The sequence below is a fragment of the Eumetopias jubatus genome, unplaced genomic scaffold (genome assembly GCF_037043125.1).
Source record: "Eumetopias jubatus isolate StellerSeaLion01/CBP00866 unplaced genomic scaffold, mEumJub1_p1.0 scaffold_1, whole genome shotgun sequence".
NCBI classification, from domain to species: Eukaryota; Metazoa; Chordata; class Mammalia; order Carnivora; family Otariidae; genus Eumetopias; species Eumetopias jubatus.
The window spans coordinates 193,251,306-193,270,960 of NW_028274807.1; the positions used below are offsets into that span (position 1 = coordinate 193,251,306).

Below are 19,655 nucleotides of genomic sequence, written 5' to 3' on the forward strand. Positions count from 1 at the left end.
GCCTATGGGGAAAAAAACTCTTATTATCCCCTCTCCTTCCCCAGGGTGGGCTTCTTGGGGTAACAGGTTACCATTAATGTGTTGCATTGACAAAATTGCAGAGCTGTAGGAATGGAATTGTAGCACCCCAAAGTTCTATAATCTGACTATACCGGGTAGCAGCATATATCTGTGTGGCTTACAGTTTGGGTAACACATGACAGGAACTGCCATTTATTGTGCACCTACTGTATATCAGGCCTCGTTCCAGCTGCCATATTCATATTATCTATGATCCTCACGACAGCCTGACCCTGTAGGCATTATTTCCACGTTACAGATAAAATCCTAGAGCCTCAGTCCCTCATGGCAGTTCCCAAGATCCTGGGTATAATACTAGCCTCTCAAGGCAAGAGTGGCCAGACTCAGGAAGGGCAGGGGCTGTCCTGGGCAGCAGCTCTTCCCCTCTCGTACACCCCACACATGTTACTGATTGACTGAAGCATTCTCCCATTTGCTGTGCTATGTAGTCCTCAGTGCCCCCCTCCCAGCAGATGCTACCAGACATTCCGGAGAGCAAATGAGTTGTAACCTATTTGCCAAGTATGCTTTACGTGATGTGTGTGAAGGGTTCTGTCCCAGGAATTAGAATCCTGGATTCTGTAGACATGTAACTTTGAACAAATTGTTTATCTCCCCTGACTTCAGTTTATTTACCCTAGAATGGAAATTATCCCTTGACCTCTTTGCCTCAAAAAGTCACCTTACAAATATTAACCAGTGAATTGGCTTCACTGACCCCACAGAGCTACTTTTAATTAGAGGATGAATCAGGGAGGGTCAGATTCCTATGCAAACATGAAACATCCTCAAAAGTGGCAAGTGGCTACCAGCATCTTCTCAAGGCTTCCCCAAAAAACCCCGGAATAGAGTTCGTTAATGCAGATTCTTCAGCACTATCCCAGATGGCTGATTCAGTATCGTGATTCCTGGCATTCATCTCTAAATCATTCTACTGCTCAAGTGGAATAATATATAGGATCTAGAACTCCACTACTCTGGATAGAACCAGGTGCACCTGTGGGGTTCTAAAGATCTAGATAGCTGGCTCTGAAACAAGAGGCCCTAGTCCCCTCCCAATATGTTTGTCAAACTTATTTACCTTCTGGCCTCTTCAAATGTCTCCTCTGAGAATACCTCCCCAACCCCCGCCGAAGCCAAACTGATTACTCCTCCCTGTGCTTCCAGAGCTTCCAACCCATGTTTTGAGCACCCACTGTGTACCAGGCGCTCTGCTAAGTTCTAAAATGCATCACCTTATTTTTTCCTCTCCCTTTGAGAATAGAAGCTAATGTCATCACCCCCACCTTAAGAGTTGAGAAGGGGTAACTCAGAAAAGTGATGTGACTTTCCTAGGATGTTTGGATTTTACTGCATTATAGTTCATTCCTTTAGAGTCAGTCCCTCTTCAAGAATGTGAGTTCTTTAACTATGGGTGCTGCTGGTCTTTGCAGTCCCAGGAGCAAATGAAGGGCCAGGCTCATGGTAGATGTTCAACAAATCTTCCTTGAACTGAAGCAAAGAAATAATAGAACAATTATAGTGAGATATACAAGGACGGCTCTGGTCACTTTCCACTCTCTGTCTGTCTCTCCTGCTCAGAATATGATAGAGGAGGAAGAGGTGAGCTTCTTTAGGGATTGAAGACTCCAGATGTCTCTGGACTCCATGGGAACTGCATGCCAGTGATTCTGGTCCTTTAGCAGGTTTCTGCCAAGTAGGATCAGGAGACTTAGCCAGTCACAAATTAGGGACTCAAGCAATACTTGCCTGGTTGGTTGAACTGGGATGTAGGAGAGAGGTGAATGTATCTCTGATGAGCTTTATTATGGTTTGTAGATGGAGTTTCTTTTCTTTTTATAAGGAAGAAAATATATTTTCCACATCTAACCTGGCAGACTTCCTTGGTCATAAGGTCATTTCAAATTCAATTTTCTTCCATTCAAGTAATGATTTTTCTTGGTGTTTATGGCAATAAAATAGGAAGGTTGGAGATGATGTCTAAGGTTTGTTCCAGCTTTCTGGTTCTGTGATTATATCAGGACCCTAGATGAAGTTTAGGACAAATTTAAATTACCCAAGTACAAAGAGCTCTAAAAATGAAATATCTTTAAGTGAATTTGATTTTCTTTCCAGGCTAGTTTCTTCTCCCAAGTTAGAATCTGAACTTTGTATCTAAATTTCTGAACCTTGATATATAGAGATATTTAGGAAAAAATGAAATACAAAAATAAATAAATTGTAGCAGCAGGAATAAGAACAATACCTTACCAATTACCTTAGAGTTTATAAAGCTTCCCATGATTTCTTAGGCTTTCTTAGAATTGTTTGTTTACATAGGTTGGTTAAAGTTTTGGGGAAACATGATAGAAATGACAAGGATTACATGTGCTGTTCAATTGATTGCTTTTTTTTTTTCCTTTCCTTAATCAAAGCCATAATCCCTGTCTACACTGAACTTTGTTTATCATTTGTTTTGCAGCGAAAACGCAAGCAGAGCACCCAAGATGAGGATGCTGTTAGCCTTTGTAGTCTCGACATAAGTGTAAGTACAGTGCTTCCTATTGTATCTCCCATGAGAGCACCTCTTGTCTCTGAATCTATTTGTTAACATGCCGTGTGCTTTAAGGGGGCTTCCAGCTTCTGACAATGGAAGTTGTGACCTGGGGAGAACTCTTTTAAACATTTCATTTGACTGGAGAAAGCTGAGTGGCCAACTTAAGCTTGCAAGCCAAGTTGTTTATTGCTCATGTTTTCTCTCATAAAATGAATTATGAAATCAGTGCATCTGAGTAGAATCTAGATGAATGCCACGGTGCCGTTTTAGAGGCCGGTTCCAGAAGATGGTCAGATGTTTGTCCCCCTTTCACGGAAGTTATTGAGTTGGCCCAACTCAGGCAGCCAGTGCTGGGAGAAGTCTCCGGCTGCATGACAGAGTGAGTGACTTGGGCTTTAACAGATCTTCATTTGAATCAAGATTCTACATTTACCATTAATGTGACACCTTTCCTTGTATCTGTTTTCTTATCTGGAAAATAGAGGTGAAAAGACTTCACCTAACAAGATTGTTGTGAGGATCAAATAAAACAATAAAAGTGAGATACCAGGCACAATTGCCTGGTACATACTACACACCCACCAAATGTGAGCCTTGCTGTATTTTTCTTGAAAAGCAGAAGTTTACAAAAGATGTTTAATGACATGATAGTCGAGTGCTGGTGATGATAGAGGTAAAGAGCTTTCTTGAATTTGGGGGCTATGTCCTGGGTGCTTAATTTCAGCAGCTTTCTTTGTGTGGCCTCTTTGTTTCCCCAGCGACACAACTGGGAAGCCAACCTGGGCCTCTGATGCGCTCATTACTGAAGGGCTGGGGTTGGATATTCAGGTCCTCTTGGGCTCCCCACGTCCATTCATCTTGTGCACTTCCTTGGAGTGCGTTCATTGTGTGTAGTGGATCCATCCAACTTTAGGCTCTGGTCTTTCTCCTCCACAGAAACCACTGATGCCATTGTTGTGAGATGAGAAAGCTTCTATGCTAAGAGTGAAGGGCTGAGTCATGGTCCTGGCCCTGCTTGTAACTAACAGTGCAACCTTGGCAAGTTGCTTCTCCTCTCTGAGCCTCAGTTTCCTCATTTGTTAAAAAAAGAGGTTTGAGATCAAGTCCTCTAAAGCCATTGTGAAAATTTGAAACTTTGTTGAACATGGATCATGGGGTTCTCATCTGACAACATTTATTTACCAGTCTAAACAATGCTTTTAGTTATTTTTAATTATTGCAGAATTTTGTGTGATGCAAATTGCCGTGATGGAGTGATCCTGAGCTGGCATCTAATTGATGTACTTGGGCATCTTTTTTTCACCATATGGTGTTTGTTCCAGTCTTTAGACCATCAGATTGATGGTGTTGGACCAGTTTACTTGGATACCATGGTAACAGGACAAAAAAATGATGTTCTTCTGGGTTTTACTTTACTCACTGAATGTTTTATTATTGACAGGTGAAGTCCATGAAACTTCCCTTAGCAGCAACAAGTTTTTTTGTGTGTTTCAACGTTTTTAATTTTGTGGTAATTATTAGGATCATTGACTTTCTGAATTGAAACAGCTCTTATCCAACATATAGTTGTCCTCACACTTTGAAAATGAAGAGTAGAAGCCCAGGGAGATGTAGTGATTTAGGCAAGACTTTAAGATCACATCTCATCAAACATATTTCTTCAACTACATTTTATTATATTTATTTTTCAGGAAAACATGTCTCTAGACTTTTTTTTAATAAAAAACCATGAACCTCTCTTATATGAAAGGATTATTTGCAATTATGAATTGTGATTTGGTTTTTATGCTGATTGACATCAATAACCTTGCCTTCTCTTAAGATCACTTAAGGCTCATACAATCAACAATCTGACTTCTTTTCTCTTGGTGCAGCTGCAAAGGATATTTCTCTCTCTCTCTTTTTTAACCCTCTCATATCATGTTTTGTCATAATAAAGAGACTTGTATAGAAAAGAAATCTACCTTTATGTTTAGGGATTCAGCTATGGCCAGACTCCTTTCTAATTTGCCTGGCAAATTTTTCCTGAACCTTGGTAGACAGATTTTAGAACCTCAGCAGAGTTTTCTCCAAATATTGTCACATGATATTATAAAAATTGTAAAAGTTAGAAAGATCCTAGACTCCTAGAAGCTGTCGGAAGACATGAAAACTGGTGTGTTCCAGGTTCACTCACAATCCCAGTCATCTGGAAATGACAGGATGTGTGACAGCTCCAGCCAGGGCCTCAGAAGAAGTGGTATGATTTTTAGTCCCTCACACCTCACCAGCACTCAGTGGAGGTACATTGAATTGAATGAAGTGGTGGGTGGAGCCACTCATGAGAGATGTTTTACCATGAAGGCAACAGTGTCTAAATAAGTAGCTGAGTCCGATAAATGAATTGTTCTAATAAATAAATGGCCTTTGTAGGCTACTTGAAGATGCTTTAAAATGGTGATATCCAGTAGTCACAGTCCCTTAACTAACCAGCAGCATTACTGAAGAGTTGCTTGACCCTGTTTCTATGTGTCGTGTAAAGTATCTGAAAAGAAGGTGGGTTCTGACTGATGACTCATAAACGGGAGGATGTGAGGGCTTGGGAAAGTAATATTAGTAACTCAATTTTGATTCCATTTAATAAGTGGAAAGATATTCATCAGATGTGTGCTTTCAACAAGAAGTTACTAGATGAAGGGAAGGGGTCCCTAGGGGATCATGGTCAAGTTTCCATTGTGTTCCAGCCCATTGCTGCACACACATTGAGTTCTTAGTATGTACTTATTGCTTGATTAGTTTTTAAAAACAAAAAAACAGTGAACCCTCCTAATGTGTAGTAGAATTTAGCACATACAGCCCTATTAAAGAAATATATCTGTCACATAGAGTTGGGAGATGTTAACACAGATGAAGTCTTCCCCCTTTGATTAAAAAGTGTGTATAGAGCCCCTCAGTGTGTGTGAGTGATGATAACACCAAACATTCCTACTGACATCTTGCTTTGGTTTAAAGCCTCAAATGACGATTCTGATAGGGGCCTGGAAGGGAGTTTTCCTTCTAACCTCCTACTGAACTTGGGCTTAGAGACCAAATAGAAGTGCGTAAGCTAAGAAAAGAGCTTATTCTTACAGACAGGGATCTTCGATTGTTTAGGGGGTCACAGACTCTTTTGGGAATCTGGGCTCCAGAAAATTTTACAAGATTGATGTGTGATTTCGTGGGCCCCATGAGCTCAGCCAAGACCCATGTTAAGAGTTCCTTCTTAAAAACGGAACTGGAAGGGTCTTAAGGCATGGTGATGTATCTCCAAAGAATTATTCTCCCACCCTCCACCCCCAGCACTTGGTGAAAAATAAGTGGTGATGGAATGTCCATGCTAGTTGACGCTATAATCGGTCTCTGATTTTTCCCACCACTTTACCCAAGCCACTGGCTGAGCCCCCAGCTTCCTGGCAGGATAGAACACAAAATATTCCAGAAAAAAAAAAAAAAGGCAACCTATACTTTTGAGAACAAATTGCAGAGTGGAGGATGCTCCTAGCAGCCGCCTACAAATCTCTTCTCACGTCAGAGGATGTGAGTGGGATGGTTTCAGAGACATTGCTTCCCCCACTGCACTTTTCTGGTTTAACTTCTAACGGGGGAGAGATGCCTGAGTGAAGAGCCAGGGTTCATGGTGTCCCAGGAAACAGGGTGGTGGAAGAGCCAAGTGTGCCCCTGCTTAGGGGGGCACTGCTTAGCGCCAAGGATCCTCTCTTAAAAAACAAATGAGTTCTGGGGTGGGCATAAAAATAGTTTCCAATGATAACAACAGTATAAAAGATGAAAAAGAATACATGTTCTTTGTAGAAAATTTGGACACTGTGAATAAGAGAGGTCATTAATAATCCCACCTCAAAACAGTAGCTACATTTTGATGTATTACCTTCTTGGCATTATATACACAGTTGAAAATTTCTCATCATGAATATTGCAGACATACAAAATGGCATTGAGGATAATATATAATGTAGCTACCAATGCAACTGAGGAAATGTGCTCTTAACAGCAAAGCAGAACCCCTTGCTCTGCTGAATTTAATCTTTATCGATGCCTTGCCTGTCTATAAACTTGCTACAAACATGTATCCCTAAGTAGCATGTATACTTAAGTTTATGTAAGCACAAATTTTTAAAAATTGGGATCATAACACATACTAATTAATCCTGAATTTTTTACTTACTACATTGAGATCATGTCACCTCATCCTAAAATATTCTTTAAGAACATTATTTTTAATAACCATACAGTACTTTGTCACATGATGCGCCAAGTTTTTTAACCAATCCTTCATTGGATTTTTAGATAAATTATAACTTTTCACTGTTATAAATAATACTGGCAGGCATTTAAAATATCTGTGTAATCTTATATGAGGAGGATAAAATGGATAAAATATGAAATTCCTGGCCAAAAGGGTACAAATATTTTTAAACCCATGAACAAGTCTGTACCCCTTCTGGAAGTGAGATGTGGAAATTCAGTTCAGAGCAGGTGAGTCTTGTTCAGAAACTCAGAGTAGAGATTTTTCTCAGGTTTCTCTGCCCCATTTCTCTTTCAACTGTATTGCTGGTCCCTTGCTAAGTACATGACTTTGTATGGGGTATTTGCTTATACTGCCTCTTTGGGAAGAGCCCTCCTGTCACCCCTGGCAGGGTCCAGGCCCCTCTTGTGGCTGGTGGAGATGGGGCTGAACCATGACTGGGGTGGGATAAGATCCACTTAATCCACACAACTGCCTGTCACCCCAGGTGTTATCATACCCTTTTGAAGATGAAGAAACTGAGCCTCAGACAGATAAGCAATTTGCTCAGAGTCCCAGCTTATTGTAGATTCAAGTCCAGGATGGTTGGATTCCACAGCCTCCCCACACTGCCTCCAGGCTGGGAAGAAGATGAAAACATTTAGCTTGGTAGCTTCTGGTAGTAGATGACGTATAGGACATTCGGCTCCTCTTACTGGCAAAGCACCTTTGAGGTTTATGACATTTTTGTCGCCTGTGCTTTCTGATGATTTACCCTGTTCTATGGATGCTCAAAGCGTAAGAATGGATATAGAAAGGGGACAGAGCTTTCTTGTCTCGATTAACCTAAATGACGTTTCATTGCTAGGATATGTTAAGGCAGACGTGGAATAGCAGTAGGGATTATTTTATCTCTGCTCAGCAGAGTCCAGATAATTAAAAAAGATACCATTGCTGTGGTTTGCTTTCTCTTGGTCTGTTCTGGAACTTGCTAACTGGGGAGAGAGATTAGCCTTGCCCTGGCCAGCATGGGGCCTTGATGAATTACGTGGGAGAGTTTAATAAGGCTCTTATTGCCGAGGAGACCAGGCCTGCACTGAGATTGGGTCTTTATGAACGTATGCTTGTATTTAACCTGTTGGCATGTGTTCTATTTTGGATTTATGATCTGCTGTTGCTGGCTGTGAAATTGCTTGGGCTTAATGTAGTGGAGACCCTACGTTGTGTCCAAGGTGGTACTACCATCTCTAATGGCAAATGTGCTCATTATTGACACTAGACCCATTCGGTCTAGCCTTTGGCCTAATTGATTATTAGGTGGTGGGTTGTGATAATCACTGTGATTTTTACTCTTTGATCTACCTCTTAAAATGTACAGTGACAATGAAATTCTAAGGAGCTTCAGGACACACTCTCAGAAGGTAATCGATGTAACAAAGTGTCAATCATCATTTACTACTCCCTTCAAAGTGACGTTGATGTTTATTGTTGCCTTGCCATGTTACATGAGACTTCTCATGCTCTGAGAACACCTGTTTGTTTGAATTTGTCATGAGAATCACACTATGGGAGCTTAGAGACTGAACACTGCTCTGTACCTCAGTTTCCTCACCTGTAAACTGAAATCAAAACAGTGCCCCACCTTAGGGTTGTGAGGATTAAAATGAGTTAGTTCATGTAAAGTACTTAGGACCTGGCCCACAGTAAGTATGAAAATACTAGCTGTTATTCTGTTGATTTCATAATACAAAATTGCCTTTGTGGTTAAATTTAAGGATATTTATTGTTGGCACAAGCAATCCATAAATAGAACTGATAGTGAATTTTTTTTTTAAAAAAAGATATATACAAGGAGTCTTAATACAGCATTTTTAAATAATAGCCAAAAGCTGGAAACAGCAAAAATATCCAAATTCTATAGTGTAAAACACAATGACAGAGCACATGAAATATAAATTATGTTACTAGACATTTTTATATATTTGTCCATGTAAAGGAATAAGCAAATGGAGGAGCATGCACTGCATTGTGGACAGTGGCTTTTTGGAGGATGGAATTATGAGAAGCGGAGTTTCAGTTCCTGGGTTCTTGACCTTTGGCATCTTGGGAAACCTATGAATTCCCCTGCCCCCTAGAAGGCCATCTCTATATGCCTAAAATTAAATACATAAGATGACAACAAAACCCAGTTATATTGAAATGCAGTTATCAAAATCTTTAAATTACAAATTTGTAGTAAGAGTTACACATGTGCTTCTTAATTAATGCTTTAAGTAACAAGATCTGGCAGTAAGTCCAATAACTAATACACCTTCTACTAGATGATACTTTGAAATACCTGTACCGACCATTCTGTGGTTTGAAAATATAGTGATTTCTATGGTGACAAAGTCATGGGTCTGCTAATGCTTCTGTGATCTGTCGCCTTCATTTATACTGGAAGAAAATGCTAGATTTCAGTTGTTAATGAAACTAAAGATGTATTTTTTTTTCCATCCAAGTTCACAGATGCCCTGAATTTTGTCCATGCACTTCTTGGGGGGCTGAGAATTCTAAATTAGGAATTCTTGATTAAGACACTCGATCTGCTATAATAGGTCTTTTGCATTGTATTACTTTAGTAATTCAAATGACTGAAGTAAAAAATGCAACAAATATAATTAATTTTGGCCTATTGGTATGTGAGGTTGTTAGTGTTTTAAAGGAGAGAATGTAAAATGTTGTATAGAAGTAAGGGGCTGGAATAATGATGATATTGTTTTTAGGAAAACCTTGCAATAACCATTAAATCAATTCTCAACACTTGGATATAGGTTTTTCTTTGATATCACCTCAGCTTTTTGAAATAGATTAATTGAGAGGTGCCTGGGTGGCTCAATCGGTTGAGCATCAGACTCTTGATTTCCGCTCTGATTGTGATCTCAGGGTCATGAGATCGAGCCCTACCTCGGGCTCATGCTCAGTGGGGAGTCTGCTTCAGATTCTTTCCCTCTTCACCACCCCCCCCCCAGCTCAGGTGCACTTGTATGCACCTGTGCACTCTCTCTCTCTCTCTCTCAAATAAATAAATCTTTAAAAAAGAAATATATTAATTGAGTCACCCCAGTATTTTAGTAGAAAATCTTTTCTGCTTCTTCTGTTATTAGAAAAAATAGTCTTAGTGTAGAAAAATGTTTTTATTTGGTAGAAATGAATTCTAAAGTATTTAGGGATAGAATGTCATTATATTTGTAATTTACTTTGGACCTCTTTCGCATAAAATATGAAATGAATATTTTAAAGAGAAAAACAGTTTTATTTTTTATACACAAGTAATTCTGCACACATTTCCACCATTAAAAAAAAAACCAAACAACAGCAATAGAACTAACAGCCCCTTGATGATGTCCTGGTTCCACGTGTCTCTTCAGCTATAATCCTGGTTATCAGTTTAGTCTCCTTCCAGGTGTTTAGACCTAGTTAGACATATAGATAGAGGAATAAAAATTAGCTTGTGGTAGCTTTTTACAGACATAGGTGTTGCCATTTTTTATTTTACTTTGCAATTTGCTTTTTTCTCCTTTTAAGTAGTCTTTATTGTTTAAGAGCAGTTCTGGATTCACAACAAAATTGAGCAGAGAGTACAGAGGGTTTCCATACGTGCTCCCACCCTACACATGCAGAGCCCTGTCCCCCATCATCAACATCTACCAGAGTGGTACCTTTGTTATAATCAACGAACCTACACTGACACATAATCATTACCCAAAGTCCATAGTTTACATTAGACTTCACTCGATGTTGTACATTCTGTGGCTTTTGACAAAGGTGTGATGACAAATATCCACCATTATAGCATCTTGCAGAATAGTTTCACTGCCCTGAAAATCCTGTGCTCCAGCCTATTCGTCCCTCCTTCCTGCAGCCCCTGGCAACCACTGATCTTTTTACTGTCGCCACAGTTTTGCCTTTTCCAGAATGTCATACAGTATGTAGCCTTTTCAGACCGGCTTCTTTCACTTAGTAATATAAATTTAAGTTTCCTCCATGTCTTTTTTTGTGGCTTGAGAACTCACTTCTTTTTTTATCACTGAAATTGTATTTCATTGTATGGCTGTACCACAGTTTATTCATTCACTTATTAAAGGATATGTCTTATTTTTTTAACTACTGCTTATTATTGCATAAAACAAATGGATCATAGTTTACTTTAATATGATTCTCCATGATTTTAACACGATTCTCCATTGAGGGGCACTACTGATGGCCAGTATTTTCTAGTTACAAAGACCGTCTCATCCTCCAGAGCAAGCAGTAAGATAAATACAAAAAAAGTGCCTGTGGACATATGCTATTTTAATGTTAGTATGAAAAATGTTAAATTACTATTTTTGTGGTTCAGATTCCTGTGCTCTTTTTTTGTTCTGCTTCCATTCATGGACACCAGAGAAAAACAAATAGATAAAAACCATACTGTTATCAAATGCAGATCTGAACAGGCTGTGAGCATTGGAGAAAGAAAGTTATTTTGTCTCCGTCATGTGTGCGTCAGTTAAGCAAAAGTATATGCACTGTTTAAATTTATATATCCAGAAGCATATTCCTTCTGAGTCACCCATGGTTCAAAAGAAAGAAAAGGAAAGAAGGAAGGGAGGGAGGAAAGAAAAGAAAGAAAGAAGGAAGGGAGGGAAGGAAGGGAGGGAAGGAAGGGAGGGAGGGGAAACTGTAGTTGTGAATTCAAAGAGTATATTTGTGATGTTGACAAAGTTTATAGCTCAACTGCCTTTGAAATTTTGCAGTTTATCAGTAGCTCTATTTTGACTGAGATTATTTGTGGTAAAAAGTCACCAGAAAATAATTGTTCATAAATACTTTTGCTTATGATTTTTTTTTCTAAAATGTAGCCTAGGTCTGTCCACCTAAAAATTATGTAAATAGTCTTGGTTAGGAAGTTCCATCTGGGCTTCCGTTCCCAGCTAATTGAGTTTTTCCCCAAATGACTTACATAATTGCATCAAGCTTCCTCTTTGATCTGGTTATATGTTCCAGGTTTGAATAGCAGAAGCTGTTTTTTTTCCTCCTTATTTTCTCAGTTGTGTCTGATGCTCATTCTCTGTGAAGAAAAGGTAGTATGTTGACTTTTCCCCTTGATGTTGACTGTGCATAAACTTTTTATGTCATCTGATTGATACTTAGGTTCTTGGGTAACTTCTGAAAAATGCCAGAAGAATGAAGGGTCCAGGAGAAATCTCATGGTTTGTGCGTCTTCCTCCACCCTGCTGTCTAGTTTAACAGTGCTATATGTAGATCATTTTATGGGGAGAGTTGAACCCATATGAGCAGGTGGTTTCTTGGCAAACGACACTCATGGTTGGTATTGATTGTGAAGCATTTGAAACTGAGCCATGGGCTTATCTTCAGTCATCAAAATGCCAGCTTGTGGTCAACTCTGTAGAAGTCATGCAGGGAACTGAAGGTGTTTATTGTGGTTTTTTTCCTGAGCAGAAGACTGATTTTTTTTAAGATTTTTTATTTATTCATTTGACAGAGAGAGACACAGTGAGAGAGGGAACACAAGCAGGGGGAGTGGGAGAGGGAGAAGCAGGCTTCCCGCTGAGCAGGGAGCCCGATGAAGGACTCGATCCCAGGACCCTGGGATCATGACCCGAGCCAAAGGCAGACGCTTAACGACTGAGGCACCCAGGTGCCCCAGAAGACTGATTTTTCCTCTTCTAGTTCTATAAGTGAATTTCTTTTACTGCCCACATGCCTCAAAATACCAGTTTACCAAATTGGAGTCTTCTACTGAAGACTAAAATCAATACATCTACACTATTTTCTTCACCTTTATTTGGCAAAGGAAAGTGATGCATTTGCTGGCCAGATCTATATAAATTCTATCAAGGAAATATTTATCACTGTAGAATTAATGAGTTCATCTGTTCATTCTTTAGTGCATTCATGAAATCATTCATGACTCATTCAGTCAACTGATATTTATTGAACTTTAGCCTGTGTTAGGCACAAGGACACTGCAGGAAGTAAGACTTAAGACTTTTTGGTCAACAGACAAGTGGGATTGCTCTTGATTTTGTTGCAGGTTAACCAAGCACAGGGAAGACACATCTTAGCTATACCTGGGATTGGTTTTCTCCTTCTTGTAGGGGAGTAATTCCAGATTGTTGGTTGGTTTTGAAAGAAAGAAATTTTGCTATAGATTTCACTGCTACTGAGATTTTTCTCCCTTAGAGGATCCTTGAAACGGACTTATTTTCTTTTAGCTGGTCAATGCACAGGTTCATCTGGGGAAGTGCTGCACTTTATTTTATGCAAGAGCCAGCCTTGAGAAATTATACTGTATGGCGGGTAGGCTTTGCCTCGTGTTCTTACAGTTAGGGTATTTAGCTCTGAGAGCGCTGGGTTTCAGAGCAAAATCTCTAGAAGTTTTAGACCTGGAAGGGACCTTAGAAACTATTTAGTTGAATGCATTTCATTTTGTAGATATGAAAATTGAAATGAGACAAGTCAAGTGCCCTGCCCAAAATGACCAAGGAAGAGTAAAAGTCTCTTGGGACTCATGTTCTGGATTGTACCTGAAATCCAGGAACATGCAGAAGCTAAGAGTTCTGGTTCTGGTGTTTTGAATTCTGGCCTCACCACTTCCTAGCTGTGTGATCTTGGGCAGCATATTCGACCTCTCTGGGTTATAGTTTCCTTGGCTAGAAAATGCAGATGATAATTGAGTTGTTGTAAGGGTTCAGTAAGATAATGTAGCAGGGCTTTGGCACACAGTAAGCACTTCATTACTGCTGATGTAAAATAATCCAGGAGCATGGGACGGGACACAGACAGAGATATTGTCTATTTTAGGCACTACTGTCACCCTGGTGCCCAAGAAAGTGCCCAGTATGTATCCAGCCCTCAGAAAAAGATTTGTTGAATGGATTTTTTTCAAATGTAAATTTGGTAATTCTCATAAAAGACAAGTGATACCAGGAAGGCAGAAATAAAGATGTTTATGTGTTGCTTAAAACAAGAGGGAGTCCTGTGGCCTTTTGGGAGGAACAAGTTTGATTTTAAATGAATTATTATTTGTAAATAATAATTAATAGAAGTATTTAACAAAATGTCTCAGCTGTTGATTGCATTCTGCAAAGGTTGATTCAGAGCTAAGCAGTCACAAACAATGGGTAACTGGCTGATAACATCACCGTGAGCTCTGCCTGGCGAAGAGCCAGAACCACACCATGATCACGCCCAGCTGGACCACTTTCATCAGGCTCCCCTCATCTCCGTAGTGGCTGGATGATTCCAGAAGCCTCCCACCAGGTCTCCTTGCTTCTGCCCTTGACCTTCTGTTGTTCACTATCAACACAGCAGCTAGAGAATTTCTTTTAAGCCTAAGTTAAAGTTACACACCGTCTTGCTCATGTCTCCCTCCTGACTCAGTGGCATCACTGCATCTTTCTAGTGGCCCTTGAGGCCGAGCACACTCAGGTCATGAGGCTTCTTCTGCACCTCATCACCTACCACTCTCCCTTGCCCTGTACTCTCACACCCTGGCCCTCCTTTTCTTCTACACTCACATGCCAGGGCCTTGGCAAAACCAATTCTCTCTATGGAAAACTCTTTTCAATACCCATAGGACATATTTCCTCATCTTCCTTCAGGTATCTGCTCAAAGGTCTTCCTACCTGACTTTATTTTCTTCTTCCTAGTATTGCCACACTATGTATTTTTATTTATCAGTATCTTCACACTGGGATATAACTTTTCTTTTTCTGCCTTATACCTAACATCTGGAATGGTGTCTCACACAGAGTGTGTCCAATTCACATTTGTTGGATAACTGGATGAGCGGCCACTTCATCATTCATGTTTCACACTGTCTTTGGGAGGTGACTGTAAACATGACTTCGATTTATCTTGGCAACATTTTAAGAACGTCTGTCTTCCTCTGTGCACATTTTTGCATTCTCTCATTTTGAAGAACAGTGATAAAACAAGAGGATAAAACCAAGGCTGACCTACCTGAAGAGACCTCATGGTATCCAGAGCAAGACAAGTGAACATAGGGCCAGGGTTTTATGAGCTAATAAAAGAAATCAGCCTGAAGATAAGAGGACATAAGCAATATGGAATGTACACATGATTTGTGCAGATGTGGAATCGTGAATGCCCGCGCTCGCACATCTAACTCTCTCAGGATAATGGGCAGAACGGAAATTTTCTGTTAAAATGAAAAACATTCCCCTTTTGAAGTCTCAGTTCCTTTCCGTTTGGTATTTACTGAATGCTGAATGCTGCTCCTCAAGCCCACCATGTGGTCGTGGAAAGAGAGGAACTTGTAAGGCGTCACGACGCTCATCTCTGGTTGATCCGAGTTAATGGGAAGGAGTATATTCTGGGACATTTAACAACAGTAGAGTGCCAGTACATGATTTGTATCTCAGCCTGGAATGTGTTCTGGCAATTGTATTGAAATGTGAGCGTGCCTTGCATTCTTGAGCATTCTCAGTGCTGTGGAGAAAATAAGGGAGCCGCTTTGGAGAGACTCAATTTTGTAGGAACAAGAAGTGTGCCACGTTCTTCCAGCTGGACCCAAGTGGAATTCTTCCCCACTTGCCCTCCAGGGTGAGTGGAGGCGCCCCACCTGGGAAAGGGCCGTGGGGTACCTGCCATGCCGACCCACCACCTTCAGCTTCCCCTTACCTTGTGTTTGGCTTATCTTACTTGGAGAAGGTAAATAAGGCTGTGGTTTAAAATGGCTTTTATTGATTATAAGACAGTGGGAAATTAAGTAAGAGGTGCTGCATGGACCCCTCTAAATGGACGTAATGATAGTCAGTTTAATCATGCTAATAATTTAAAAGAAAGGGGGGCGCCTGGGTGGCTCAGTCAGTTAGCATCTGCCTTCGGCTCGGGTCATGATCTCAAGGTCTTGGGATCGAGCCCCACATCGGGAGCCTGCTTCTCCCTCTCCCTTTGTCCCTCTCTCAAAATAAATAAATAAGTAAATAAAATCTTAAAAAAAAAAAAAAAGTAGGCTTATTTTTATTTGCAAATAACCCAAATGACAGAGACTCACCTACAGCGGACAGAGGCGACTGCCCTTTGAACAACATGTCCAGCCTCGCAGATGGCACCTCACCAGCCACCTGTCCACATGTTAAAGCCACAGGAATTGACTAAATTCCACAGAGGAGAGAGAAGAGAGAAAACATCTTTGTAACACGGTTTGGTTTTCACAAATTTGAAAGTTATGTTTAGCTGAAACATATGTGGCTTTAAAAAATTGTAAATTGCCTTCCTTTAAAGTTGACGTTTCCTGTTTTGCTTGTGCTTTGTGTCTGAAGCACCACACCGTCCGTGTTCTCTGACACATGCCTGCTCTAAGTTGCGCTGTGTTCCTCGATGACAGGCCTCCCTCCGTAATACAAGCAGCAACTGAGGCTGAGATTTCATTTAAATTGTTGTCAGATTGCGGGAGATAGGCCATGTGCTTGCTGTCCCCGCGGGAAAGTGGAGGAGTGTCTGAAATGAGAAATGAGCCACTGCTGGCAGTGGTCATGAAGAATGTGTCTGAAAACAGGGATGGTATAAAGAGAGGGTTAGCTCTGTGTGTTATATAACGAAGGGCTTGATTGATGGGGTCTCGAGAAACCACAGTAAGGAACAAAATTGCCATTGGGACCCCAGACATTTTGTTTAGGTTAGGAACTTCCATTGATGGAAGGTCTCATGTTGTTAGCAGAAGAGTGACATTTGATTGAGTAGACATCGAAATGTTCCTATATTTTATGTGATGTGGTCTTGAAGAAGAAAGTGTGCTTCTGAGAGAAGGATTATCAAGTCATTTCCCTCTCTCCTAGAAAGATCTGTGTGAAGCAGCATTGATCATTGAATAGCTTCCCAATGTACAAGTGACTCAGAAGACATTTCTCTAAGATCCTCAAGGACCTTAACGTGCATTTTTAAATTCTTTTTCTCATTAATTGTTTTATTCATATTCATATTGATTGAGCATCTCTATGCTCGTACTGTGTTGATAGAGGATAAAATGGTGACAAGATAGGCAAGTTTCTGGTAATTTACAGCCTAGTTGAGGAGGCAGACATTAATTAATAATTACAGTAACAAGAATATAATAACAACTGGAAATAAAAGCTTAGAAAGCGAGAGAAGCATGTTGCTGTGAGGGCATTTAATCAAGGACCCTGACCTAGTCATGAAAGGTCAAGGAAGGCTTCTTTGAGGAAGTGAGATCTGAAAGAAGGGAGAAATGTTAACTAGATCAAAGGTGAGAATGAGAGTTGCAGCATGGGAACAGCATGTGCAAGGGTCCTGTGGTAGGATGGAGCATGCTGCTTTAAAGGCAAGTGCGTCTGGCCAGTGGTAGATGGTAAGATTAGAGCAATTGGCAGAAAGCAGACCATGCAGAGCCTCAAAGAACATGCTCAAGATTTAGATTGTTATCCTAAGAACAGTAGGGAGTCACTAGCAGAGCTACGGGGAGGTTTAAGCAAGGGCGTGTTGTGTGTTTTGAGAAGATTCTCCCGGTTGCTGAGTGGAGAATGTCTCAGAGGAGCCAACGTTTGATGTAAGACTTAGCTGGCTGTGGAGCAGATGAGTTTGAGGAACGTGTGTAAAACTTTGTATCTTTACTGCCTCATCTGGGATAGGCATTTCTCAGCATGGATTAGAAGACTAGGGTTTTATTTTGACTTTTGTCATTGGTAGCTATCTGACCTTGTACCTGTTGCTTCACCTCTCTGGGCACCAGTTCCCACATCTGTAAAGTAAAGCAGTCAAATTACATCCTTTCCAGTGCCCCAATTCCCTGATCCATGATGTTTTGGGTACCATGGGTTTTTCAGGTAGATGATTAGAAGGTAAATACATTAGATGTTGGTTAATAATGGGAGACCAGCATCTTAAGTTTGTTCATGTGACCACCCTGCTTCAAGTCCTTCTCTCCACTCCTTGGATAGTGGAAGAAGTCATAAGCAGTCAAGGACACTAGTGCATACTTTTCCATTTCTCATTATGGCAAACATAAGACTGTTCTTTAATTAGGAGCTGTCTTAGCTCAGGCTGCTATAACAAAATACCTTAGTCCAAGTGGCTTAAACACTTGGACTAAGTGTTATAGTCCTGGAGGCTGGGAAATTCAAGTCCTTATAGTCCTGGAGGCTGGGAAATTCAAGATCAAGATGCCAGAACATTTGATCTCTGGTGAGAGCTCTCTAACTGGCTTGCAGACAACCACCATCTCACTTTCTCTCTGTGTCCTCAGATGGCTGGAAGAGAGACAGGAGCTCTTGTAAGGGCACTAATCTCATTGTGGGGGCCCCATCCTCATGGCCTCACCTAAACCTAATTGCCTCCCAAAGGACTACCTCCAAATACCATCACAATGGGGGTTAACATATGAATGTTAGGGGCACACAAATATTCAGTCCATAACAGATGCCTTTTTGAAACCCACCAGATGTGATTCATTAGAAAAATAAAACAAAACCGTTCACACGAGTAGGAGTGAAAGCAGGGATTCTAATGAAGCAGCCCCGTGAACACAGCCCAAATGGAGTGGAAAAAAGCGAGAGGAGTTTTTGCTAAGGGGGTTCGTTTGACTCTTGTGCCCTATGATTTTGGAATCCTTTGTCAGCAGTTGTAACAGGTGTGCTCAGCTGCAACCACAAACATTTTCCAAAGGAGGAGTGTTGATAACATTTTCATTGACCTAAAAACAAATCTAATGAGAGAGCCAAAGGAAAGACAGGAGGTGTAATTTGCTGGTCAGCCTTGGTCAGCTGCCCACAGCAACCTCATCCTGTGTAGTCTTTAAATGAATGCACATTGCCACAGAGATCCCTGGAGGGCGGCACGTCTCAGCCTTGGCCCTGTAGAGGACACAAATTCAGACAAAGCAGCACTGTTGACCTTCAGACTGCAAGTGGACTGCTTTCTTCATGACGTGTCGCCCAGTGAAATAATTCGCATAAAAGCTTTTTGTTTAGCCATTGGAATAAGAGCCAGGATTTGGGAAGGGGTATTTCCCCACCCTCTTAAAATGTGGTTTGATGTTGGCTCGACTAAAGCTGTTCCATGGATCTGAGTTCAAAGTGAACACAGGATTTGTGGAGTAGAGGGGTTCTTGGGTGGTGCTTCGGTTACTCTGGGCGTGGGGGGGTTGACATCTCTCACACTTAAGGAAGGACAAACTGCCCCCACTCCCCGTTCCAGTCCCCGTCACTATGTCTTTGCCTTTGTGCCATTCCTTTTAAATCCCTGAAAGGTGGATGAGCAAGGAGGGTCAGGGAGTTACCCTTCCTTTTGCTTCCCCCATTTCAAGCTGTGGATCTCTGTTTTTGACTCTGTATTAGATTGGCCAGAGGCCATTTATTTTTAGTGCACTCTGTCGCTGTGTGTGGGTTTTGGGGGCCACTTGAGAACTGTTATAAGCCACTGGAAGTAGAGCTGCTACTTTTTAGATCGGAGGCATTCGGGAGAGAAAGAGTAAAAAAGAAACAAAAATGCCAAAGGTAGGGTAGAAGTTTTCAATGACCCTTAGAAGAGAGAGAGGAGCAAGAACCTGAGTGAGGCACACTCTCCAGTTTTGGGGAGAGAAGGAGTGCTGTCTGGCAGGAACTTCTGGGCTAAGCACAGGACTTGGCAGTGGTGGACTCTATTCTTGGCTCCCCGAGGGGCTCTGAGCAGCCCCTCTTCCAAGGGCCCTGAAAGTCTAGGCTTCACCAGCCCCACCCTCCAGCCCCTCGGCAGTACAAGCACAGGCTCCCTTTAAGGAGCTGGTGGCCC

The 19,655-nt window shown here is 41.1% G+C and overlaps 1 protein-coding gene across 2 annotated transcripts in view; it reads left to right on the forward strand.

The window, feature by feature from the left end:
* The window catches only part of ARHGEF3 (Rho guanine nucleotide exchange factor 3), a 309,795-nt gene that overhangs the window by 165,980 nt on the left and 124,160 nt on the right, over positions 1-19,655 (forward strand). For both annotated transcript variants that reach the window (XM_088027978.1, XM_028110363.2), the window contains one exon: positions 2,522-2,584. In XM_088027978.1, the coding sequence (XP_087884104.1) occupies positions 2,522-2,584 (63 nt within the window). The remainder of the gene's footprint in view (positions 1-2,521; positions 2,585-19,655) is intronic.